The sequence below is a fragment of the Delphinus delphis genome, chromosome 19 (genome assembly GCF_949987515.2).
Source record: "Delphinus delphis chromosome 19, mDelDel1.2, whole genome shotgun sequence".
In the NCBI taxonomy this organism is placed as follows: Eukaryota; Metazoa; Chordata; class Mammalia; order Artiodactyla; family Delphinidae; genus Delphinus; species Delphinus delphis.
The window spans coordinates 6,055,550-6,081,770 of record NC_082701.1 but is presented as its reverse complement, the minus strand read 5'-3'; the positions used below and the strand labels follow the sequence as shown (position 1 = coordinate 6,081,770).

Sequence of the window (26,221 nt, the reverse complement as noted above, 5' to 3'; positions counted from 1 at the left end):
CAGGTGGGTGGGACAGATAGAGCTGTAGGCTAAGTGCGTCCTGAGGGCCCAGGAGGGAGCACTGGGGGGGATACTGAGCTGTCACTGTCATTATCTCAGATGCTTGCATGCTCACAGCGCTGGCTGTGCTGGATTTGCAAACTGAGATGCTGGCCAGCTGCCTCTTCCACCCGCCTGCGAGGCGATCTGGGTGGAGCGAAGCGGGTTTCCCTGGTAGGAAAGGTGGTGGGCAGAAGGGCTACTTTAGATAACAGTTGCCTACAAGCCAAAAATAGTGCTCCCAGGCAGGGAGGGGAATGCCAGAGACAGCCCGGGGAGGGGGGCTGCACCCTGCTCTCTGCCCGGCCAAGGATACTCAGACAAGGATGCCCACCTCCCCACAGTGGGGGCCGAGGGGAGGCCCAGAGCCAGGCCTCCTCTACTGACCTCAGGGTGGGGCAGACCTGCACCCGGCTGGCCTTCCTCGGGGCCCCAGATGGGGCCTGGGGCTTCCTGGCTGAAGCAAATGATCTAGAGCTTTCTGCAGAAATCAACTTTTATTAAAGTTGAAATTTCACCACACATCACTGACATCAGCAAACAAACCCAGATCTAGCGAGTCCCTGGTGTCTTTTTTATAACATATCCTGACATTATATGCTCAGAGTGCATTTTTTAATTTTATTTTTAAAATAAAAACAACATATGCATACGACAAAGAACATTCTGATGGCGTAGAAAGACATAAAATCGAAAAGTAGACGTTTCCCTCCTTCTGCGTTCCTAATACCTCTCCCAAAAGGCAGATCACGTGTTTTGGAGTATCCATCCCGAAAACATTTTATGTCCATGCTAGAGGGTATATATGGTTATGCGTGTGCAGATATATACAAATATGTACTATTCCAGTTTACCTGCGTGGTATCATAACACACTGTTCTTTGACTTTTTTTTTTTTTTTTTTGGCTCACAAACTCAAAATTCTTTTGATTGGGTCGATTTGCATGATCCTAAACATTAGACTAAGGGCTTGGTAGCCCGTATCAATAAACAACAACTTATCAAGTGATAAGAATACAGTATCTCTCGTGTCCCTAACACTCAGCTGTGACACTATTTAGCTTATTTCTCGTGTTTTTAATTTCCATAAACATCGCCGTCTCCAGCTTCGACTTCCTTCCCATGCTTTGTGCATCTTGGAGACTGTCTCATCCCATACAGGTGTTCTTCGTTCGTTCTGTGACTACAGCATCATGAGTCGATTCAGTTCCATTTCTGATGGATGAGACAGAACAGTTTTGATGCCTGCTTCTGGTTTTTGTTCGTTTGTCTCTGTCATTACAAGCAAAGCCACAGTGAACATCCTCATACTTGGTTTTTGTCGCTTTTTTTTTTTTTTTGCGGTACGCGGGCCTCTCACTGTTGTGGCCCCTCCCGTTGTGGAGCACAGGCTCCGGACACGCAGGCTCAGTGGCCATGGCTCACGGGCCCAGCCGCTCCGCGGCGTGTGGGATCTTCCCGGACTGGGGCACGAACCCGTGTCCCCTGCATCGGCAGGCGGCCTCTCAACCACTGCACCACCAGGGAAGCCCTTTTGTCACATTTTTGCAAGTACATCTGAAAGACCAGCTCCCTGGAGTACAGCCTCTGGGTCAAAAGACTGGAATATTCTTACTTTGATCGATTCTGCCCCAAAGGCTGGACCAATTTGCACTTTCATCGGCCGATCTGAGGTCAGCCTCCCTACCCCCTCACTCTTGCCATGGGTGTAATCATACAAGAAAATTTTTGGCAATCTGATATGTGCATATTGTCTTGTTTTTTCATTGGACTTTCTTTCACTGTGACAGAGGCCGAGCATCTTTTGTGTTTGGCCATAGCTGTTCATTTTCCTCTCCCTGATGCTTTTTAATAACATCTGATTCCATTTTCAAAGATAGAGAGCTTTTCCAGCTAATCTCTCCTTCCATCTTCCTCTTGGGTCACCCCATCACTTTTAAGACCCAAACAGTTTACCCAAAGCTGTCCCCCCCCCCCCCCAGGGAGTGATGGGGCAGAGGCAAGAGAGCCTGTGATGGACTTGAGGACAGAATAGAGGGAGAATAGGAAATTTGCCAGAGCCTGGGTACCCGCTATCTCCCCATCATCACGCCGTGCATAGTAATGAAGGACAGATAAGAGCTGCAGCCGGTGGCAGAGATAAGAGATTGGACAGCCAGAAGGTTCTGGATATTAATGCAGAGCCAGAGCAGGCTTGGCACACAGCCACCCGTGAGTCTGGGGCTCGTGCAGTCCCAGGATGGAAGGTGGGGCCCTTTGGGGTAGGATGTCCGTGTTGAACAGGTTAGCAGCTGGCCTTGGAGTCCGTAAGGTTCTTTGGGACCCTGGCCCTGCCTCTTACTGCCTGTGAGACCACAGGCCAATGATGTGATATTTCTGAACCTCAATTTCCTCACCTCTAAAATGGGGAGGGGGAGCTAATAAAAGCATTGCCTCCATAGCATTAGCAGGGAGATTGGGCGAAAGACCCCAATTCAGACCCACGACATTTTGCACGTGTCCACATCGAATGAGAAAAGGGAAGCTAGTGTCGTGGACGCGGCATAAAATTTCAGTTAAAAATGTGTTAAAATTGCTTTGATGCTGAGGTTACATGTCTTTTTTTGTGATCTCAAAAATGTCCTTTTTAGATAAAATACTGACCATTTCTGTTCCTTTTTCTCTCCATGCCTGTATCTTTTTTGAGTTTTGTTGGTTGCTTGTTTCCCAGTTTGCTTTTTGGTCGATTGGTCTTAATGGTCTTACTTGGCCGTAAGTAAGACAATCTTATGTCTGGCCCCATTTTTTTAAGTGTTACTGGTCCATGATATCCAGTAGTCTGGGAACTGCTGTGTGAAATAAAGAAAGGAATGACGGGAATTCCCTGGTGGTGCAGTGGTTAAGACTCAGTGCTTTCACTGCCAGGGGCCCAGGTTCGATCCCTGGTCAGAGAACTGAGATCCCACAAGCCACGTGGCACAGCCAAAAAAAAAAGAAAAGAAAAGAAATGAATGAAAATTACTGAATACAGCGTCTGAAGCATGGGTGGTGCTCAGAAAGTGGTAGTTGTTTCCTCATTCTGAGATGCTGATGGACACTGTCTAGAACTCACGTTAAAAGAAAACTTGGCAAATCCTACAGATGAGGTTGCTCTGTCCCAGGGTTGGCATAGCCTGGGAGCAGGTGGCAGTAAGCTAGTTCACCAAGTCAGCTGGCAAAACCTAGGACACCCAAGGGCAGGGGAGGTCTCCTAGGCACAAGCCCCTGGATCCTCAGAGGTCCCTGCCGGGCCATTCACTGCCCGAGGATCAGAAAGGTGATCACGAGATGGGTGCTAGGGGAACTAGCCCCCTCCGTACCAGAGAGCACCCATCACCTGCCGTGTCTCGCCGCCAGAAGTTCCTTGCACTGACCTGCCTGGCCTCCTCCTTTCCTCCCAGCCAGGTTAGCGCCCCACACACCTGCTCTCCCCCCGCCCTCCCCCCAACACCAGATCCTGCAGCACTCGGGCCAGTGATGTGCTCCCAAAGCAAATGGATTCACGCATTCTGGCCCCAGGGCCCACGCGGACAGAAAGCCAACTTGCCCTGCCCAGACGGCTTTGCCCTTTCCCTTCACAGAGCTTCAGTGGAGCTGTCTGCAACTCTAAGCATGGAATGATGCAAAGCGTTTGGGAAAACGTAAATTTCCCTGCCTCCATTTATTTATTTACTTATTTATTTATTTTAACATCTTTATTGGCGTATAATTGCTTTACAATGGTGTGTTAGTTTCTGCTTTGTAACAAACCTGCATCTATTTAAGTTAACATTTATGGCGTGTCCCTGGTCCAGGCTAAAGAAAATGCCCCCACCTTTCTCAGTCATGCAGGTCACAGGCAGGGGAGGACAGTAGCCTCCAACAGACCCAAAACAGTCCTGGGAGGCCTGGTCACGGCCACAGTCAAGGGCTCAGGCACAGCATCTCCCGTCCTTGGGAAAGTGCAGGCTCCCTCCTGGGCAGCTGAGCAAAAGCCTTTGGGAGGGACCTCTTATTAATAAGGACCCTTCTGTGACCCCCATGGTAGAGCCAGGGGTTCCCTGGCACCTTTCATTATGGAAGAGGGTGATGTGGCGACCTCTGCCCTCTGACCCTGGTTTGACCTCTGCATCCCTGGAGCTGCCCGACTTGCTCACTGGCTGTCTCGTCTGCCCCCAGGTACATGATCACCAGCCTGGACCGCACCCACGCCGGCTTCTACCGCTGCATCGTGCGTAACCGGATGGGCGCTCTGCTGCAGCGGCAAACCGAGGTCCAGGTGGCCTGTGAGTACAACGCGGACTTGGGGCGGGTGGGGGGAGGCCGTGAAGCGGGAGACGATCTGCAGAGTCGTCCCCCATCGGCCACACACTGGGCAGAGCCAAGTCCCAGCTGTGGCTTTCCAGCTCACTGGGTGCTAATGGTGGCCCTTCCCGCCATCTGGGAACCAAGGCCCAGAGAGGGGGCAAGAGCTCTCAAGGCCACACCGCTGACACGTGACACACATCTGCTGGCTCTGAGTTCAGCACTCTCTGGATGGGACCAGCTGCTTCTGCTTTGAAAAGGAGGCCCTGTCACCTGCTTCAAGGGACTCCTCTGGGTTTGGCCGCCAACTTGGGGGATCTTCGTAATGGCAGACTTCCCGGGGCCCCCCCATGACCCTAACTTTTCCATCCTCCAGCTTGCTCAGCCCTGGAGCAGTAACAGCTTGGGAGTCCCCACGGTCTCAGGAGGTGTTGGGAGATGGCTGGTGTGGGTACCATAGCTCTAAGAGGGAGAGGGGACCTGATGAGTCAGGGTTCCTGAAAGGACCAGGCAAGCAGAGGGTAAGGTAACAGACCCTCGCCGAGCCTTTGGGGTAACAGACTTCCTCCACTGCCACCAAGCCCCAACGGGCTCCCTCAGATGGAGGACAAGAGGGAAGACTCAGAAGAACGCAAGGGCATCTCAGGGACCGGCGCACCAATCCACCTCCTCCCCCTGTGACTCAGTATCCCCTTCCCAGACCTGCCCCCCATTCTAAGATAGCTGCCTTAGAAATGAGCAGAAATGAGCCTCATTATGGGCTGTTTCGTTCTGGGATTTTTAGGGGGAGAGGTCCAAGGTGGCACCGTGGGCCACGGGAGTGTGGAACGCCTTAATGAGCCCTGAAGCTTTTTTTAAAAAAAAGGACACCCTCTCATCTGGGGCCCACTGGGGCTTGAGTCAGATTTAGCGCAGGAGAGAGCTTGCTACTTGGAGAGAAGTGAGGGAGAGAAATCGAGAAGAAAACCTCAAGTGAGGGCCAAGAGTGTTCATAATAATTATGGAAAACAACCGTAATCAGAAGTGGAGGACTGATTGTCCCATACATCAGCACTAAAGGCAACTCAGCTCACTCAGAGGAGTGGAAAAGCCCCGAATTAAAGTGATGGATCAGGGCCGCTGGCAGGCAGCTGGAGAGCTCCCACAGAGCTCCGTTTAGCCGGTGCCCAGAGTCCAGCGGTGCAGGGGTAGCCGCGAGTCAGCCTGCAGAGAGACTGCTCATGCGTGTGTCTGTGTGCACTCCAGGGTGCGTGTGGGTTCAGGCATGTGTTTGTGCAAATGTGTGTGTCTGGATTGGTCGGCGTCTTTGTTCACCTGCGTGCACGTGAGAACGTGTGTGTGTGTGCCGTTGAAAATACCTTTCAGGACACCAATCAGTCCAGGCTGTCGGGGGAAGCAGGCGAGTGTCTGTTCCAAAGCCTTCGCTCACAGGAGACAATAGAACTTTCTGGAGTTGAAAGCCGCAGAGATGGCACGAGTCTCCCCTGGGCTGGCTCCGCCGATCAGAAAGAGAAAGGGAGAGAAGCAGCGTCTGTGTGGCTGAGATGTTTCTTTCCTTGGCTGTGGTAGGGACCCAGGACCCAGGACTCAGCCCCCTGACCCCTCTCCCACCATCGGCATCTTTCTTTTCACATGAAGATGCTCCCTGAAAGCCGGATCCTGTCCCCAGACCCGAAGGTACCCTCCTGCCCCCAAGCAGAGGGATGGGTTGTGACCAGGCCCATGTGCAAAGCAAGCGAGCCTGTGCACTGATGGAGGGCAGAGGCCCTTGTGAAGGACTCAGGTGTCCCTGGTATTCCCTGCACGTGGCAGAGAAGGGCTCAGACCGACCTGGGGGTGAAAAGCAGATGGCAGAGACTCGAGCTAGCCAACACCCTAACTGTCTGCCCAGTCACAGACCCTCGAGGTGGGGTCCCCCCCCAACGTACACACACACACACACACACACACACACACACACACACACACACTATGGGCTCTCTGGGTCCTGAGGGTCCTGGACCACTCCAGGTGATGCTGGCCGGAATGACCCCAGGTAGCGGTGACATGCAGGGGGCCTGGCCCAAACCCATGAGGGAGCCTGGGACTCTGCAGTGCTGAGATCCAGTCAGTGTTGGCAGGCTGTGGGGTGCCCATCACCATGACTGGCAGCACGGTTGATGAAGAGGTTAGGCTTTCGTGTTGGACGGACCACATTTGAATCCTCACTCTGCCCTCAGTCACTGTGTGGCTCCAGGGAAGTGACTGACCCTCTCTGAGCCTCACCCAGCTCAGGTTCCTCATCTGTAATGTGCATCTAGTGCTACCTCCCCCTAGGCTTTGCCCTTCCTTGAGCTCGTATCCACCAATGCACCTAGCCAGTGCCTACAGATAACACACTTTGATTCAGTGAGAGTAAATGCTACAATGAATATTCTATATTATCATTCTAAAGAAGGAAGAAACAGCCCACAGAATGGAATGGCTTCCAGCGAAAGTTGTCCTGGCCAGATGCAGAGCAGGGAGCTGCCACTGTCCCCTGGGCCATCGGCCAGCCCGGCCCCTTCCCCTCCACCACCTCTCACAGGGGCAGCCCTGCCCTGCTGCTCAGAGCTACCTGTCACCCTGGGCTCCAGGCACCTTCTGGACACAGTCACAACCACGCTTGTCACCATGTGGCCACCAGGCTACATGGCGTTGCTGCTGCTGAGCTGTGCAGATGTGGTTACAGGCCCCTGGCAGAGAGCACGGGGCACCTCGAAGGGGCCAAAGGGGCGGTGTGGGGAGACCCAGGTTCAGCCCTTCCTGACCACCAGGTGCAGCTCCCTGAGCTGGTACCCAGGGGCCGGTGCCGAGACCCCAGCCTCATCTGCCCCGGGCCGCTTTGCAAGCCTGAAGCTGTGTCCTCCAGGCGTCATCAAGCAGAGAGCGCCCAGTGCAGCCCTTTGGGCCCTAAAGCAAAAGAGTTAGGGGAGCCCTAGAAACTTCCGTCTGGCAGCTGAGAAAAGCGCTCATCCTAACAGATGGAGGTTTCGCCCAGCCTGGCGGCCACAGTGGGGGAGAAGGGAAACTCGCTCCCCTTCCCCCATCCCCACCTCATCCCAGCCTGCAGAGTGGAAGCCCCCACCCCCATTTACAGATGAGAAAACCGAGGCTCGGTGTGGCTGAGGGGACTCGCCAGAGTCACAGTTAGGAAGCACCAGAGGCAGGAGCCGAAGCCATGACCTGAGCCCACGCCTCCCCACACTGCTGCCTGAGGGCGAGAAGAGAGACATCAAAATGGGGTCCAGCTGCGGGGAGGCCAGTTGCTGCTGGGGCCAGGGGTCAAAGGGAATCAGAGGGACACCCCTGGACTGTAAGAATTCGTGTCCAGACAGCCCTGTGAGTAGATGCGGCCCCCACCTAGGCTGAAGGCCATCTCACGCCACCAGGTGGCCTTGACCCGTCGTCACCCCTTTTCTCTGCTCTCAGCAGGGATGAGCAGATGAAAAATGCTTACAGCTAGCTTCCGGGTTCTTTGTGTGCCAGGGCACGACCCTTGGGAGGACGCGAGGGAGAAACCGTGGATTCTGGCCCGTCTAGTCGGCGACTAGCTTAGGACTCCGGACACCTGGGGAGTAGGGGGCCGGGCTGCAGATAGAGAAGGAAGCACGGCTTCTGTTTCCCTGAAAAGATGTGCGCGAGCCCAAGAGCCTTCAGAACAGTCACAATCACAGGTCCAAGGTGGACACCCGCGTCCCTAAGGAGATGCTAGGGAGACGCAGCAGAGCCTCCCCAGCACTCTGCCCTCCGGTGACATGGTGCAGAAGTGCACTCTTTCCTCCGAGGGTCCCTAGGACAGGCCTCAGAGGTAGGAAGGCGTGTCTAGGGAGCCACATCTTGAGATGGGGAAGTCGAGGCTCAGAAAGGTCAGAGGAGGGACTTCCCTGGCAGTCCAGTGGTTAAGGCTCTGTGCTTCCGCTGCAGGGGGTGCAGTTCTATCCCTGGTATGGGAACTAACATCCCACATGCCTCGTGGTACTGCCCCCCAAAAAACGATAGGGGCTCTTAAAAGAAAGGTCAGAGGACAACCCAAGTTCCCACAGCCAGGATTCCTACCATCTCCTTTCTCCTGCCTTGCCACCAGCAGCTGCAGAGTGGGGCCATGGACCCAGCCATGGACCCTGAGTTCACATCCCCCTCGCCTCTCCCTGGCTGTGTGACCTTTGGGCAAATTACTTAACTTCTGTGTGCTTTTCCCTCCTCATGTGTAAAAAGGAATGTTAATATTAGTACCTACCTGGCCGAGTGGTCACAGTACGTAATCAGTCAGTGCACACGAACCATCAGAAATGGCGCCCAGCCCAGGGAATGCTCGCGGTGGCAGAGTGTACACGTCTTCTCTCCGCCAGGCCAACGAGGGAAGGCGTCCTGGAATAAACATTCGCAACCTCTCTCATCCTACCTTCGGAGGTATGGTCCTAGCCGCCGCCACCTCTGCTCTCCAGGGCTGGGGCTAGGGTGAGGCAAGTGAGGCAAGGAGGATGCAGAATTTAAGGAGGCACTCCCTCTCATGGGACTCACCGTGCACCTGCAGGACCCTGACGGTGGGTACCTCCTTAAATCTTTCACCTTCCTCACCCATCCCGGTCCTGGGCCTCTCCCAGATTTGTGCCCCGCAGACCTCCTGCGTCTGTCTGTCCCTCCGTCTGTTTCTTTTACACAGACACACAGATGCTCACTGTTCTGAGGATGGATGGGGTACGGCTGCTTCTCCAAACCCCTCATCTTCCCTCCTTGGCTGTTTCTGCTTCCCGGGGTGGGACGGTTTTGTCCTGGGGTTTCAAGCAGCCGGTTCCACAGGGACTGGATCAGGCCGGGCCAGGCAGGCCCCACCCCGGCTCTCATCCCCCTTCCCGAAGAGGGGCTGTGAATTGGGTTCTAATGAGAAATTAATAAGGCAGCTGTGCTAACCACTAGTGATAATAGCGAAGTCATTCCAAAAAGATTCTTTACATGTTTTTTTATTTTAATAAGTTTATTTATTTATTTATTTTTGGCTGCGTTGGGTCTTCGTTGCTGCGTGCGGCCTTTCTCTCGTTGTGGCGAGTGGGGGCTACTCTTCGTCGCGGTGCGCGGGCTTCTCATTGTGGTGGCTTCTCTTGTTGCGGAGCACGGGCTCCAGGCACGTGGGCTTCAGTAGTTGTGGCACGCGGGCTCAGTAGTTGTGGCTCAGTGGCTCTAGAGCGCGCACTAAGTAGTTGTGGCGCACGGGCTTAGTTGCTCTGCGGCATGTGGGATCTTCCCAGACCAGGGCTCGAACCCGTGTCCCCTGCATTGGCAGGTGGATTCTTAACCACTGCGCCACCAGGGAAGTCCCCTCTTTACATGTTTTTAATTACAGCAATTAAGGGAAGTCAGTAACATACCCACCCACCTCCCCAGCTCCCTTCCTGACCCCACCTCGAGTCTCTGTTGTTACGAAGTCACCATAAATTTCTGACATGTGGACTGAATGGCTGAGAGGGTTGGGCACGCCTTCCGGAGTCGGCATCCGGATCCTGTGGGCACCTCTTTGTCCTCCTCGCCTGAGCAACATCCCTGACCCCATCCCAGCCCTCACCAGGTGGGCGGATGGCTCAGACTTGGAACCCCCAGCCCCAGCAGTAAGCCCACCCACACTTCAGAGGGCCAAGAGCCCCTGCTCCACTGGGGAGCCTGGCCTGCCCCCCGTTCTACTGGGCAGCTTGGCAGCCACCTGTACAAAAGGAGAGCTGAGGGCATCAGACCCATTGTCACGTGGGCTGGAGTTCGTGTCCAGAGTGCCACCAATGGGCCCGTTTTTCTTAATCCTCAACCTGAGTGTGTCTATTGAACGTAGAATGGAGATGTGGAAGGAGATGTGGCGGAGGAGGTGAGGCACTGGGGACAGATGGTGACATTCTAAGATGCGATCGGGCAGTTCAGTGTGACTCAGGATGCAGTGGAAGTCACGGATGGTTAGAGGCAGAGGCACGATACAACTGATTGGAGGGAGAAACAGCATCTTCATAAGAAACCAACACAACCACAGTGAGGTACCATCCCACTGCAAAAACCGGAGTCTAGCAAGACAAGGTGTTAATACGAAGTCCCACCACTGCTGGCGGGCGTGTGAATTAGCAACTTGGTGCATATCAGGAAAACAGCTTGGCATTACCTCGTAAGATTAACATTTGCACAACCTACAACCCAGCAGTTCCACCTTTAGTGCCTCCTCTAGAGATTCTCTCAGCCACATGTGCTGGAAGAGCCACATGAGACTGTTCTTAGCAGGACAGGGAAAAACTGAGAACAAAGCCAGCCTGCAGCAGCGCTGCGCTATCCTGATACATGGACGTCCAAGCAGCCATGAAAATGACTAGACCAGGTGCAAGGACGGAGATGGAGCTCCCAAAAAGGATGTTGCACAAAAGAAAGCAAATCACAGTAGGTGACATACAAAATAACCCAAAGGCTTAGAAACAGGCTAAATTAACAATAAATTGTTTAAGGATCCATCTGCACGTGGTGAAACTTGAAAGAAAGCAAAAAGCAATGACATGATTGACACAGCATCCAGGCTGGCGGTTGCCTCTGGCGAGGGAGGGGATATGGGAGGAGCGCCGTGGGGGAGAGGGGCGAGGTTTGTTCATGTGCTATTCCCTAAACTGGCGGTGGGTACATGAGTGTGCATTCTGTTCTGCTTCTTTGAACTATTCATATAATTATATTTGCTCTTTTTTATGCATGACATATTTCATGATAAAAAATGTTTTAAAAATAAATAAAAGCAATAAATATATTCTGAAGTGGAGTGCATAATTTACAAGACCTTTTAAGATATAACAGAAACATCAGGAATAATTTTAGGTCACGTCCAGCTGTGCCCCAGGCCCATACTTCTTTGCTCTTGGGGGAATTTTTAGGAAAAGTTGGATCAGCGCTGCAAGGAACGACGTGGTATATTAACAAGCATGTATCTTGGAGAGGAAGTATAGTAGATAAACCCTTACCTGTTTCCACCTCAGTGGGAGTGAGTTTTCCTGGGAGATCCTGGATCCCCAGCCCCATCAGTGTGCACTTCCCTCTAGCCTTTCTCCTGCGCTGGCTGGCTGAGCAGACTTCTTCTTAGCACCACCCTTGCAGCTGGTGTTCAGGACATATGCGCCTGTGCGCTGGGCCCCCTGAGCAGAGGCAAGGGGCTCCCTGACCTAGGAGGCCCATTCGGCAAAGTGGAGTAGAGAGAATTGGGAGGGTTCTGGGGGCCTAAGAGCCATAGGGAGGGGCGACTGTGGGATGGAAGCGTGAACGAGAGCATCAACTGCAAAACTTGGACAAGGCCAGGTGTGCCCTTCCTTCATCTATCCATCCTGCCATATATACATATATACAGTCATCCATCCCTCCATCCATCCATGCCTCCTCCTCTCCATCCATTCATCCATCCATCCATCCCTGCCCTCATCCAATTACCCATGTATCCATCCATCTCTTCATTCATCCGTCCACTGAACAGACCCACCACCCGCCCTATTGGCATTTTTAAATTGCCTCAAACTAGCATTTCTCTCCTACCTCCTAGCCTTCGCATACTCTCTTTCCTCTGGACTATTACCACGCCCACCCCACCCCCAACACACACACACACACACACACACACACACACACACACACACACATGGCTGACACCTACCCTTTATTTATGTCTCTGCTTAAAAAAAGCCTCACCCCCATCTCCCAGTCTAAAGTAGGTTCCCTTCATGTCGCCTCTCATTAAAAAAAAAAATCCTGGGGGCTTCCCTGGTGGCCCAGCGGTTGAGAGTCCGCCTGCCGATGCAGGGGACGCGGGTTCGTGCCCCGGTCCGGGAAGATCCCACATGCCGCAGAGCAGCTGGGCCCGTGAGCCATGGCCGCTGAGCCTGCGCGTCCGGAGCCTGTGCTCCACAACAAGAGAGGCCACAATACTAAGAGGCCCCCGTACCGCAAAAAAAAAAAAAAAAAAAAACCTGTTCCTTCTTCCTAACACTTGTCACAATATGTCCCTGAATTTCGTTGGGTTGGTTTTCTTATGCCTGTTCCCCTAACCAGACCATAAGCTCCACAAGGACAGGGACCGGGTCTTTCTTCAGCACCTTCTGCAGAGCCTGTCTGACCCATAGTAGGGACTCAATATAAGAGTCATTGCATGACGGCATTGGGTGAGTTTAGAGAGAACCTACTGTGTGCAGAGGAGGGGGCCTGATGTCTTATAAGGATTTGCTCATGAATGTAATTGAATAGAACTGCCTCTTGAAGCTTTCAATGTAGTAGAAAGAGATAAAGAATGTGCATGAAGAATTTTAACGCAGGGGATGAGTCATGGAAGAGGCGAGGAGGAAATGCAAAGGGAGAGCCGGGTTTGAACGCTGGCCGGCCCAGCCCTAACTGCTGGCCGGCCCAGCCCTAACTGCTGGCCGGCCCAGCCCTAACTGCGCGCGTTGGATAAGCCACTCTATCTCCATGAGCTTTAATTTCCTCACTGATGAGATGGAGCTAATAAAACCCGAGAGAGGAGGAAAAACACGATTACCATGAAATTGCTTTAAATTGTTCAAATATATCTTCAGAGCTCTGTGAAAAGTTTTTTAAATAGATAAAATTATTGTAAGAACTGAAATCAATGTGATTTATTGATGCAATTTTTTTATAGACAGAGCCAAGTAACAGAAATTAGTAAACAATTTAAAAATGTGTATTTAGGAAAGTTGAGCTTTGTCGTGTCATTATGCGGATGAAATGAGACAATCTGTGTGAAGTCCACCTAGAAGGAAACCTGACGTAGGGTCAGTGACTATCTGGGTGGCATGCGATAATCTTTGTTGAAGAGGTTGATATTTAAACTGTGAAAAATGTATAGGATTCCAATATTTTAATACTATAAATATTAGACACAGTTTTTAGCACTTGACTATACTCTTCCTGTTTCTATGGCTACATAACAAATTACCCCCAAACATCATGGTGCACCACAGTCATTTATCATGCTCACAGATTCTGTGAGTCTGGACCAAGCACGGTGGGAACAGCTGGTCTCTGCTCTTTGATGACTGAGGTCTCAACTAGAAGACCCAAAGGCTGGGGGCTGAAATTATCTGAGGGCTCACATGTTCATTCACATGTCCAATGTTGATGCAGGCCATCCTCTGGGACCTCAGTTCCTCTGCACAAGAGCTGTTCCTTTGTCTGTGTGAGCTAGATTGAGCTTCCTTACAATATGGCAGCTGGATTCCAAGCAGCAGTGTCTGGAGAGCCAGGTGGAAGCCATATCCTTCTGATGACCTAGCCTTGAAAGTCACATAGCATCACTTCCAGCATATTCTACAAGTATAGTCACAAAACCCCCAGACTCAAGGGGGAGGGGTCTTAGCCCCCACCTCTCAGTGGCAGGAGATCATGTTGAATGGGAGATAAATAGTAAGGTAGCCATCGTTTTTTTTTTTTATTGAAGTATAGTTGATTGACAACGTTGTGTTAGTTTCAGGTGCACAACAAAGTGATTCAGTTATACATACATATATATATATATATATTATTTTTCAGATTCTTTTCCCTTATAGGTTATTACAAAACATTAAGTATAGTTCCCTGTGTTATACAGTAGGTCCTTGTTGTTTATCTATTTTATATATAGTGTGTATAAATTAATATATATTAATTAAATTTATTAAATATATATTAATTAATAAATATAATTAATTAAATTAATATATATTAATTAGTTATTTATATATTAATTAATTAATTATAGATTGATTAATTATTAATAATATATAATTTAATTAAATAAATTAATATTTATATATATTTTATATATAGTGTGTATAAATTAATCCCAAATCCCTAATTTATCTCTCCCCCCTTTCCTCTTTGGTAACCATAAGTTTGTTTTCTATGTCTGTGGGTCTATTTCTGTTTGTATATAAGTTCATTTGTATCATTTTTTTAAATGTAGACCATTCTTTTTTTTTTTTAATAAATTTTATTTATTTATTTATTTAGGCTGTGTTGGGTCTTCGTTGCTGCGCGCGGGCTTTCTCTAGTTGTGGCGAGCAGGGGCTACTCTTGGTTGTGGTGCGCGGGCTTCTCATTGCGGTGGCCTCTCTTGTTGTGGAGCACGGGCTCTAGGCTCACACACTTCAGTAGTTGTGGTGCACGGGCTTATTTGCTCCGTGGCATGTGGATTCTTCCCAGACCAGGGATCGAACCTGTGTCGCCTGCAATGGCAGGCAGATTCTTAACGACTGCACCACCAGGGAAGCCCAGGGACATACTCTTCTTAACTCCAATTTACAGAAGAGGAAGTGAAAGCTCAGCGAAGTCAAAATTTTGCCCAAGGTCGTGCCTTATAAGTAACAGAAGTGGGATTTGAATTCAGGTCTCAGTGACTCCAAAGCCACCACCGTTACATTTACTGCTTGCCCAGTGAGGACAAGGTTGCCAACGTCAGGTTTCATTTCTTGAGACACTTACTTGACTAGATCCTCCCGGGATGCTATTGAATCGTGGTGCCCTGGTGAATCATGGCTTGCTCTGGTGGCGTTCCAGGCAGGGTCCCCCACACAAAGAAAGGCCCCGAGGTGAGAAGCGGGGTGTAAGTAATTCATTGTGGCGGGGGACGCGGGACGTGGTGTGGGCGACAGGACAAGAAAGGTTGGTTGGGGTCAAATTAGGCAGAGACCTTGAATCCAGGCAAGGGAATGTAGACTTTCCTGGGGCAATGAGGAGATACCAGAGGATCTGAGCAAGCCAGAAAAATTAATCAGGAGCAGTGTGGGAGATGGGGGAGGCGGATCCAATGTAGGCGTTGGTGTAGGGGCGGAGTCCGTGCAGCCAAGTGATGGGGTGAGCACGTGGGTGGGGCCTGGGAGAACAGAGGGGCCGTAGTGTGGGAAAGGAAGCACCACGAAAGGCTCCAAGCATCTGAGCCCAGGTGATCTGGGCAGGTACAGGTGGGGCAGCTATTAGCAGAGCTGTGAAAGCAAGAAGGGAGGCTTGGCAGGGAGGTAAGAAGTACCCAGCATTTCCTGTGGCAAGTTGGGTGTTGAGTGTTGGAGCTCAGGGAGGAGCCAGGGCAGATGTGAGAGCCTTTGCAGAGAGACTATGGCCAAAACCATCAGATTAGGCAAGGCCTCCAAGGGGGAATGTGGCCAAGAAGAGATTCAAGCCCAGGGCTTTGGAAAACGAGAGTGTAGGCCGGTGGTCCTAGAACTTCGGCGTGCAGCAGAAGCCTCGGGAAGGTGAGTCAAGGACTCAGAGACCCAGGCACGTTGAAGCAGGGCCTTTCCGTGCCCTAGGGGACGAGGGAAGGGTGGGAGCAAATTTCTGGGCTTACCGTGTTCCCTAGGGATTCTGAGACCCACCAAAGTGTAAGAACCACTGGCTTCAGCCCAGCGGTACTTCTCGGCCTTGGCTCTTGTTGGAACACCCTGAATGGCTCTAGAAACACCGATGTCTGGACCCCAGCCACCCCAAAAGGCTCTTACCTCTGAGAATATTAAAGGGGGTTCTAAGGGGCAGTCATGTTGGGGACTCCTGGCTGAAGGAGACGAGGAAGAGCAGTGGTCTCGGAGGGGTCAAGAGCAGTGGTCTCGGAGGGGTCAAGAGCAGTGGTCTCGGAGGGGTCAAGAGCAGTGGTCTCGGAGGGGTCAAGAGCAGTGGTCTCGGAGGGGTCAAGAAACAAATCAAAGCGGCAGGAGACCCATATGGCTTAGCACGCGGCCCCCTTGATCCAGGAGGGAACAGGCGGGCCACGGGGACTCACAGCCAGTTTTCGGTGGTCTGAACCTTACTGCATGTGGGATTCTGATGGGAAGCCCACACCCCGTACAGGGACATCAGAAGTTTGGGGATGAAACCCCAGCATTGGGTGCTTTGAACTCTTGACATGTTAACTCAGTGACATGCAGCCAAGTTTGAGGGCAAACAGTACTTTACACTTGGATGTGGACACAGTTGACTGGGAGTCTTGTTAAAAGGCAGGTTCTGATTCAGCAGGTCTGGGGGGCGGGGCGGGCCTGAGGCTCTCCCTTTGTGGCAGCCGCCCAGGGGGTGCCCATGTGCTGGCCCACGGACCACCCTTTGGGTAGCAAGGATGTGCATTCACTTTAAAGCATTCATTTGTGCTGTTGTGGTCATCAACACAAACACCCCTTCCCACACTCCACCCATCTCCAAGCCTCTGCTCTTAGAGTCAGAACCCATCCAGATCCCAGCAGGCAGGTGGGCAGCCAGAACCTTCCCACCTGCATCTCCGCTGCTGCCCTCCAGGCTGACGGAACGCCGGAGCTGGACCAGCGGTCCCCTCTTTATCTGCCAAGGGGGTAGGCATTCCTTTAAAGGAGCAACGTGGTGTTTGTGTAACATCCATGCAGCCTCACACACTTCACCCGAGGGCACGGGAAACTGCTTCACCCCACACCTAGACCCCCACCGCCGCACTACAGGGCAGGGAAGGAGGGACAGCTCTGCCTGCCTCCAGACTCTGAGGTCCGAGTTCAAATCCTGCCGCCGCCCTGTTCCAGCCACGTGCCTTTGGGCAAGTCAACGAGCCTGTTTCAGAAGTTCTTCCGTTGTAAACTGTTTGAAATAATGACGCGTGTCTCATGGTTGTTGGATGAATCCATTGCTTCAGGGACATAGGGATATACATGGATACAAACCCCAGAAGTACAAAGCAGAGTGTGTCGTAGTGACGGATGGGGTGATGGGGCCCCGTGAGGTAGCCCGAGCATGGTGGCCGTGCTCCACGAGCATCCTGTCTGCCCCACAGCTTCCTTCCGCTGCCACCACTCCCAGCCCGGGAGCCGGGCAGTCTCGGCTGCCGACCTCCGGCCCCTGACCCCTCCATGTGCCCTTCCCTCCCGCAGACATGGGGAGCTTTGAGGAAAGTCAGAAGCACCAGAGCGTCTCCCACGGAGAAGCGGCCATCATCCGCGCCCCACGCATCGCCAGCTTCCCACGGCCGCAGGTGACTTGGTTCCGGGACGGCCGCAAGATCCCGCCCAGCAGCCGCATGTGAGCCTCCTTGGGGGGGCGGGGGGCTGGCCCCGGGAGAGGAAATGCGGGGCCACGTAGCGCCCCCAGATGCTGAGGACGGAGGGCCCTCCCTGCTCTGGGAGGGAGCCAGATGGGGGACATCCCCGATGAGGGAAGTCTGGTTTCCAGGGACCTTTCTGGGAGAGTGCGGGAGGAGTCTTGGAACCATGACAGCTCCGTGGCCTCCCCGGGGAATCCCAGGCATTGGCTCCACTCTCGGCTGGAGAATAATTCTGCCTCTAAGAGCGCTTAAAAAACCCGAGCTGGCACAGACAGAGGCTCTGTCACCGTGGTTACAGGCCCAGGGATCAGGGCACATGGGAGGGCGCTGGCATCTCCCCGGCAGGGTGTCTCCGCGGTGTGTGTGTGGCTGGGTGTCCACCGGTGTGCACGGCTGTGTGTGTTTTGGCTCCAGGGAGGAGGTGAGGCCAGGAGAGGCGGGAAGAGGAACACACGGTCCTTTCAGCGCTCACAAGGGCCCCTCTGTGCTGCCCGGAAGGGGGTTGTGGCAGCCTGGCTTGTGGGCAGAGTGACAGAAGCAGCGCCTCCACAGAGGGCGAGGGGCAAAGCACGGGGCGCAGCGGCCCTCCTGAGCCCCCTGGGAGAGCCAGCCCAGGCTGTCCTCTTTAGGACCCGCACTCTCCCCTACACTCTACTCCCAGAAGAGAGGAAAGACCACCCTGGTCCCCGTCCACTCGGGCCGCAGATCCATTGTGGGTGGAGCCCATTCTGGTCTCTGTAGGAAGCAGAAGCCGAGACGGACAGTTCTTTCCTCTGGGGAACATGAGGTCCAGTGAGAGAAGCGTGATCTTAAGAATATGATGATATCCTGGCAACGACAGTGCCTGCTGTGTTCTCAGGCCTGGGCTAAGCACACCCGCCATCACCCTCTCCTCCAGGACAGACACGCACCTCCCAGGGAGAGATGCTCTGTCTCGTTCCCTTTTCCATCCCCAGATCCACCTCAAGAAATATTTGTCGAATGAATGACCCTCACAACAACCTTACGAAGTGGCTGATTTTACCCCCATTTTATAGACGGTAAAGTGAAGGCCCCCAGAGTTTAACTGCTTTGCTAGATCTCACGCAGCTGGTTCCAGGCTTGCCAACTCCAGAGTCAGGTCCTTAATTCTGCCTTATGTGGAAATTATATGAGAACAGGTACAAAGACATGGGAGCTAAAAAGGATAAAGTGATTGTACTTTTGGAGAATTGGTCCTGCTGATTCTCAACGTGGCTGCCCTCTGAGATGATCTGGGACCATTTAAAATATACTCATTTTCAGATTCTACCCTTCACACATTCTTATTTCATTGAAACGGGGTGTACCGAGGCCTTGGGAGTTTTAAAAGCTTCCCCGTGATGCCAGCATGCAGCCTCAATTGAGAGCCAGTGTCTAGAATGTATCTGTTACCGACAGACCCAATAGTGCTACGTAACAAGTGGTCCCAGTGGCCTGATGCAATAAGCCTGTATTTGTCATGTGAACCGGCAGATTGGTGAGCTTGGCCTGGCTCTCTCACTTGGCTGGGGCTGGCTGATGAGAATGCCTGGGTGACTCAATTCTGCCCCACGTGTCCCAGCCTCTAGCCAGTGGCCCCTAGCATCTCCTCGTGGCAGTCTCAGAAGAAGCAAAACACAAGCTTCTGCTAATATCCCATTGGTCAAAGCAAGTCACATGGTAGAACTCAGCTCAAGAAGCCAGGAAACTGATTCTGCTCTTGAGTGAGAGGACTACAGGGTCACCTGGCGAAGGTGCTGCTGCAGAGCAGGTGATGATTGGGTATACACACACGCACACCTTCCTGGTCACGCCTACCCCCTCCCCACCTCCTCCAGTCATACCGAACGCACGAGAGAACACTGTGGGGATTTCATCTCAGCAATTACAGCAGATTAATATTCATAACCCAGAGGAAAGGTCCCTGGAAACAAATTCTCTGGTGTCTGTTTGCTGGAGATACGCATCTGATGAGCGCTGTCAGTCAGAGGGGTGCACAGGGTGCTGAAGGCGTGTGCTATCTGCCCTCCCTCCCAGGGCAGAAGTGGAGATTAGTAACCCCTGGCCCGTTCCTTGATACTCATTGTTGAAAAGGAGACAAGATCCCCATCAAAGACACACGCTGGGGGCTTTGGGCAGCTTCTAGGGTGATTTATTTTATTCTTAATTAAATGATGAGTTGGGCTCCCGTGGAGCTGAGAAAAAAGGGCACACTTCATAGGAGTGGGAGATGGGAGGTGGGAGGGAGCTGGGCCCATCAAAGCAGCGGGAAAGACCTAGGAAATTGAAACCAGAGGAGTGTGGCTGGAAAATACAACCAGCCCCCGCCTGAGAGTAGAGCCCTGATGTCCACGCCCTGCAAGAATTCCAGCGGCTTCCTTCAATGCGGGTGCCTCTGGGGGCAGTAGGCCGGAAGCCCTCCTGACAGCCACAAATAGCTTTGTGCACTTTGGAGGTGAGGGGCAGGGTCGTTCTAGAACCATCTCTCAAGGGGAAGGTCATCCTGCAGAAGGCTGCTAGCCCAGGGACCTTCCTTAGCCTCCTGCTGAGGACAGAGGGACAGCAGGTCAAAAGGCCGCTGGCCCTTCCCCGGCTCTCTGCCTCCTGTTCGCTCCGCACTGGGAACTCGAACCCAGGCCCCGGGGTCCCGGACACAGTGCTTTCCTCTAGTTCCAGTCAAGGCCATGCTAGCTGCATCACAGACAGACCCCCAAATCCCAGGGGCTTAGCGCCAGAGAAGTTTATTTCCTGCCAACTGAAAGTCCCACCGAGGGCGAGAGATGGGAGGGGCACCCTCCTCCACAGCCAGGCTGGTGGGAGCTCCACCCTCATCCACACTGGGCTCCCAGTGGCCCCGCTGGTCCGAGCCCAGAAGCGGCGCACATCCTCCGTATCCCACTAGCTCGGCCAACTGCCCACCTGGGTGCAAGGGGGGCGGGGAAGGGTGACGCCTGGCTTCCCAAAATCTTCAGTTCTCTGCAGGAGGGGAGCCAGAAACAGAGGTAGATGGTGAGCATCTCTGCCACCTGGATACGCCATCCCCCCCGACCCAGGACAGGGTACCACGATCCACACATTCCATGTTGAACCCCACAAACTGTTGTGCGGGCTGTCTGGTGCGTGGGGGGACACTGCAGCATCCCTGACCGCTACACACTAGTTACTAGTACAGCCCCACAGCTGGGATAACCAAGACTTGTCCAGGCATTGCCAAATGTCCCCTGGAAGGTGAAGCCACCCCTGATTGAGAACCACTGACCTAGAAGGATCCATCATAATATAGACAAAATATAGGCAAAGGAGAGAAAGGGGGTGGGGAGAGTCTGTATGGTCAAGGAGAGAAGGAAATGGAGGTGGGGGGCCTTCTCTGGAGGCCAGAAGAGGCGTTCAGGACAGACGGGTGTACTGGGGAGGGGGACCAGGCCATGCCCAGGGTGCCCACCTGCCAAAGATTTCATCTAGCTGGCTTCTACGTCACCAGGGCAGCGGCTGGGGAAGCTGGAGCCCAGGGGGTCCTCGTGCACTGCTGCTTGTGTGAGCCCTGACCTTGGACTGTGTGCCTGGAGAGGGCTGAGTGAGAGGGAGGGGACAGCCTCAGGTCACCTGGAAATTAACAGAAGCAGCCTCAGCCTCAGGGCTGGAATGGGTCTTCACCCGCCTCTGCCTCCACCCCTTACACAGATGAGGAGACTGAGGCCCAGCAAGAAGGAGGCTGTGAGCTCCTTAGAGGCCGGAGCTCCACCCCAGAGCTGCCCCCCTGCCCTGGCACAGCCCAGCCTCCGTTTCGCCAGCCCTCGCCCACCCCGACAAGCTCCACTAAAGGACCAGGGCCCCTGCAGGAGAGTCCCACGTGAGGACATGGTCACCATCCCAGTCCCATTATGTCGATTTTAAAATATTTTAGCTGGCTCTGTCCTCACTCCCATCACCTCATTAGCTGGAGGTTAAAAGAGCTCTCCAGGGGGAAAGAAAACAAAAGAAAGGACATCATTAGGGTTCCCAGGAATTGGGGTAGGAGGGCTTTGTCTTCCTGCTTCCTGGAGCTCGGCAGGCAGCCTGGGACTCAGCACGCGAAGCCCCAAAACCAGGAGGAGGAGAGACCTCAGCACAGCCTGGCTGGGAGAGACCAGGCTGGAGAGACTTTCGTGGGGGTGTTTATTTGAGAGCCCATTTAAAACTCTGTTACGTTCACCTAATGGGAAAATTTGAAAAGAATTCAACTGGATTTGTCCTTGTTAAACGAACATTAAGGATGTTTAACAGCTGTCTTGGGCACATCACATTAAAATCCAGAGAGAGACTTGACAAACTAGTGGTTTTGTTTGTCATCAGGAGGATGGGTGAGAGGAGGTGCCTGGCAGAGCCAGGGTGGGCATTGCTCCTGCACCCGCGTCCAGTGGGGTCCCCAAATTCCCGCCTGCAAAAGCCCTGCGCCCGGCCCGCGGACATGGGAGCCAAGGGGCTGCAGGATGGGATCCCAGCAGTGGGAACCAGGCTGGGAGCAAACAGCCCACGTCTACACCCCACTACCCGGCCCGTCTCCTTTTTCCCTCTCCACCAGCCCAGGTGGCCCCTCTTTTATAGATCAGATCTGGGGAGAAGTAAACGGATGCCCTAAGAGGGGGACGGGGGGGAGATGTGAACCCCAGAAGGCTGTGTTACAGGCAGACTGTAGCCTTTGAAACAACCTAAACAGATTCAGGATTAGGTTAAGGCAGTGATTCTGGAATGATCGTGTTCATTTCTAAATTCATTCTCGTCTCTCATCATTCATTCATTCATTCACTGATTCTGGTGAATGAATTTCTTTAGTTCTAGACACGCCTGGTGCAGAGATAACCCCACACAGCCGTCCATGCTGTGACACAGGAAAGGGTAGAATTCCAGGGGAGCTCTGGCCCCTAGCCAGGCCTGGGGGCGGGGAGTGGCAGAGAAGTGTCACCTGGACAGTTTCAGACCCCTGGGCATGTTCTGTATTGGGGTGTGATCCCCAGCGCTGGTGGAGTATTGGGATTCTCTGCAAACTAAACACGGCTGGAGTTCAGGCAGTAAGTGGTTCCAGGGGGTGGGCTGGAGAAGGGGGTCTTGGGGTGCCTGGCTTCACGTCCCCGCTCGCATCCCCAGATGCTCAGGCTTAGCAGGCCCAGCAGAGGCGTTCTTTTCCTCTCCCCAGAGCCATCACCCTGGAGAACGCCCTTGTCATCCTGTCAACGGTGGCTCCCGACGCAGGCCGCTACTACGCGCAAGCTGTTAATGACAAGAATGGGGATAACAAGACCAGCCAGCCCATCGCTCTCGCCGTGGAGAGTAAGTAAGCCGCAGGGCCCGGGACCGATGGTGGAGCCCGTCATTAAATCTTGGGAATGGGGCTCCGGGGGGTCATTGGGAAGATGGAATGGCGGTGGAGGGGGGAGGCTGGGAAAGGGCGGGGGAGGCGCCATCCCAAGGAGGAAGAGGCCCACCTGGGGGTGGGAGTGGGAGGTGGAGGCCGGGAGGGAGCTGAATTCCGGACCCCGTGCCCATGATGAGTCTGAGACCCTATCGGGATGGGGGGACACTTAGCTTGGCTGTTAGCTGGGCCCCTGGGAGCCCAGGGAGGGCATGGGATATAGGAGAAAGTGTGTGCACTAGAGGATCACCACCACCCCTGGGGCTCAGGTGCTGGTGGGCTGAGCCCGCCAGGAGATGGGAAGCTCATTTTTAAAGAATGTACTGACTGCCTCTACTCCGCTGGCATGTAAAAAGCTCCACTTCTACTTGGAGCCAAGCCATCCTCACCGATGGGAACACTTGCTCTCTGCCCAGGCTCCTGCCTAAAAGTGCCCCTGTGTCCATCCCCAGAGACACCCCGCACCCCGGAAGAGAGAGGCAAGGCTCTCCCCAGTGGCAGAGCACAGAGGATAGCAAATGGAAAGGGTGACTCCTTGGGTGTCTTTGGCAAGAAGTATTTGTCCAGGCAAGGCTCAAGGCAGGTTTCCGATCGGTGATGGAGATGCTGGGGGTGTCCCCCCCGGCCTGGTTCTCCCCGGCCCGCTCCCTCCATTCTCCATCCCTGGGATGGAGAGGTGGGTGGGGGGTCACGGAGTACGCGGGACAAGGCCAGAGCTTCCCGCAGCGGCCAAGCAGCCACACAGACTGGGGGAGCCAGATGCTCACGTCCCTCCACATCTGCACAACTGCTGCTCCGAAAGCCAGCCTCATTTATCATCCGCGGTCCTGCTGGGACGACCCGCCAGCAGCAAGAGAAGGGTGTCCGCCAGCTCGGAACCTTCCCGTGTCCTTCCTCTGATCCCAGCCTCTGTCTTCAAGGGCCCAGAAAGCCCGGAACATTCTCCAGTCCCGACCTGCCCATTCCCGGACCTCCTGAGCACCAGCAGAAGCCCCTCCCATACGTGCAGTGACCCCCTCCCCCCAGACCACATTCCTGTCTGCCCAGAAAGAAACCTGGGTGCAGGGAGCAGAGTTCCAGTCTGGATACCGACCTATCAAGGTCACGGGTATAACCTCTGACATTGACCTGGGCCAGGGTCTCAGTCTCGTCCCGGCAACCTGGGGCCTAGCCCATGACCTGGGGCTACTGTTTCTATAGGGAAAGGAAGGTAACCGTCAGAGAGACGTCTGTCCCCATGTATTTTCCAGCGCTTAGAGAGGCTAATGGAATTGAATCGTTTAGTGGGAGGGATGCTCACGGTCCGAGTCAAGGCCAGGCATCTTCCTGGGTGACTCGCTGACCCTGAGACCGTCCCCCAGCCCGTCCCCTGGCACCCTCCTCCTGGTGGGAATTGCACCAGCTGTTCTCCTGGCCAACTGGGCGGGCTCTTCACTCCCAGCTGCCTCCCCCAGCCCTCCGGCTGGCCCAAGAGAGGCAGGCAGGATCCCTTGGGACCCCCATGTGTGCCCAAGCCTCGCCCGCCGCACCCCTGTTGTCTGTTTCTCCCCCACCCCATCACCCCCCTCCACCTGCTCTCACGGTGATTTGTACTGGATTGAGAGCGAAATCAGCTGCTTATCAGCTAATTTCTCCTCCCACGAGTGACTGCACTTCAAATCCCAGTTACTGTCACTGACACAAATCCCCCAACTGCCGGCCTGCCGGCCAGTTTCCTAGGAACAATTGCCTCTCCGCCCACCACCGGCTGCATCTCCCCTCATCTGTCTCGCCCAAGCCTCACCTCTCCCTCTGCTCTCCCCCCTCCCCCCTTCCTCCCTCCTCTGCTCAGGTCAGCTCAGCCTCTTAACAGCCCTCAGGGGACATCCATGCTCTTCAGAAATGGAGAAGGAGAGAGCAAAGACCAGGGACACCCCCTGCCCCCAGTTGCCCTCTGCCCAGGTGTCACCCAGGTGACCTCACACGGACTGTCACAGCTCTTGAAAAGTTCATACCTGGCTGATGGTCCCACTGGATGGCAATCAGAGCTGCACTGTCCAATAGAATTGTAATATGAGGCACATATGTAATTTAAAACTTGCCACTGACCTCACTTTTTCAGAAGGAAAAAGAAACTGGTGAAATTAATCTTATTATATTTTATTTACCCAACATATCCAAAATATTAGCAGTTGAACATACAATCGAGAAAATACTAACGAGACGCTTTACACTGGGTTTCCTTTTCTTACTAAGTCTTCAAAATCCGTGTGTATTTTGCACTTAAAGCACATCTCAATTTGGATGCTGGGTTTTCATCTGAAATACGTGATCTGTATTTAGATTTCATAAAATTTACAGCTGGAAAGGTGGGATCGTATGCCCAAGTTTTTCCACACATACAGTGTTCTAATCGGTTCTAATAACTGATTTGGGGATCCGCTTTTAATTAAATGTAAATTAGGTAAAATTAAATCCCATTGCATCAAAGGGGCACCAGTCACGTTTCAAGAGCTCGTAGCCACCTGTGGTTCTCGCCCCACCCCTGCCCATGCTGGACAGGGTAGGTCTGCCCTGGGCCCGTGAGTGCCTGGAAGCCTGCCCGGCAGAGGGGAGCAGCTCGCCTCCCTGCTCCCCACCCACTTGACCCGTGGCCCCGTCACGTGGTCCCCGAGCCACAGTTTCCTCGCCTGTGGCAAAGCGTAGTTGGGAAGAGGATTTGATGAGATGACTCGGGGAGAATGGACCAGAGTGGGTGTCCCCCATCGCGCCTGTTATCAAAATCGCCCTGGGGCAGCGAGACCCAACTTTGCCCCCATGTGGGGAGCCCCTAAGCTTCCTCGTGCCCCAGGACCCCGTCCACATCGCGAGCTCATGCGGAAGAGGCCCGTCCTTGCTCTGGTTTGCATGTGGTTTTCTTGCTTGATCTTTAGGGCCCCGTTCACCCCGCTGTCCAGAGCAGTGCCTGAGCATGGCCAGGCTGTCCCTGTCCCCCTGGCTGGCCCTCCCGAGACCCTGAGTCAGTACAGGCCTCCCTGCAGGGAGCGCCTGCTAGAAAGGTGCGTCCTGCCGAGGGTGGGTCCACCCGAGCGGTCCCCCTCTGCCTCCACACCACACCAACAGCCTCCCTTTCCGCCGCCCCACATGCTGGGCACCAGCCGGCACTCTGGTGCTCCATCGTTACAGCAAACCCTGGAGGCAGTCTGTCATTCCCCTCCACGAGTTACAAAAGCGGGGGAAACAGGCCCAAGAGGTGAAGCAATTTACTTCCCAGCGACATTCACTAATGATGCGCAAACCCGAGAATGGAACCATGTTTCCCTGGCTGCCAAGCTCACCTCGTTAACAGCTCCCCAGACGTCCCAGAGGGAAGCAGATCTCCCTCTTGGCCACTGCCGCCCCCTGAGAGGCACCTCGAGACTTTTCAGAAGTTACCCCCCCCTCCCGAGTCTTTACCT

General features: G+C 53.6%; 1 protein-coding gene across 1 annotated transcript in view; it reads left to right on the top strand.

Annotated features, from left to right (window-relative positions):
- Nucleotides 1-26,221, top strand: part of SDK2 (sidekick cell adhesion molecule 2) — a 263,335-nt gene that overhangs the window by 151,733 nt on the left and 85,381 nt on the right. The window contains exons 3-5 of the mRNA XM_059998549.1: nt 4,216-4,322; nt 17,226-17,373; nt 22,569-22,702. Coding sequence (XP_059854532.1) covers nt 4,216-4,322; nt 17,226-17,373; nt 22,569-22,702 — 389 coding nt within the window. The remainder of the gene's footprint in view (nt 1-4,215; nt 4,323-17,225; nt 17,374-22,568; nt 22,703-26,221) is intronic.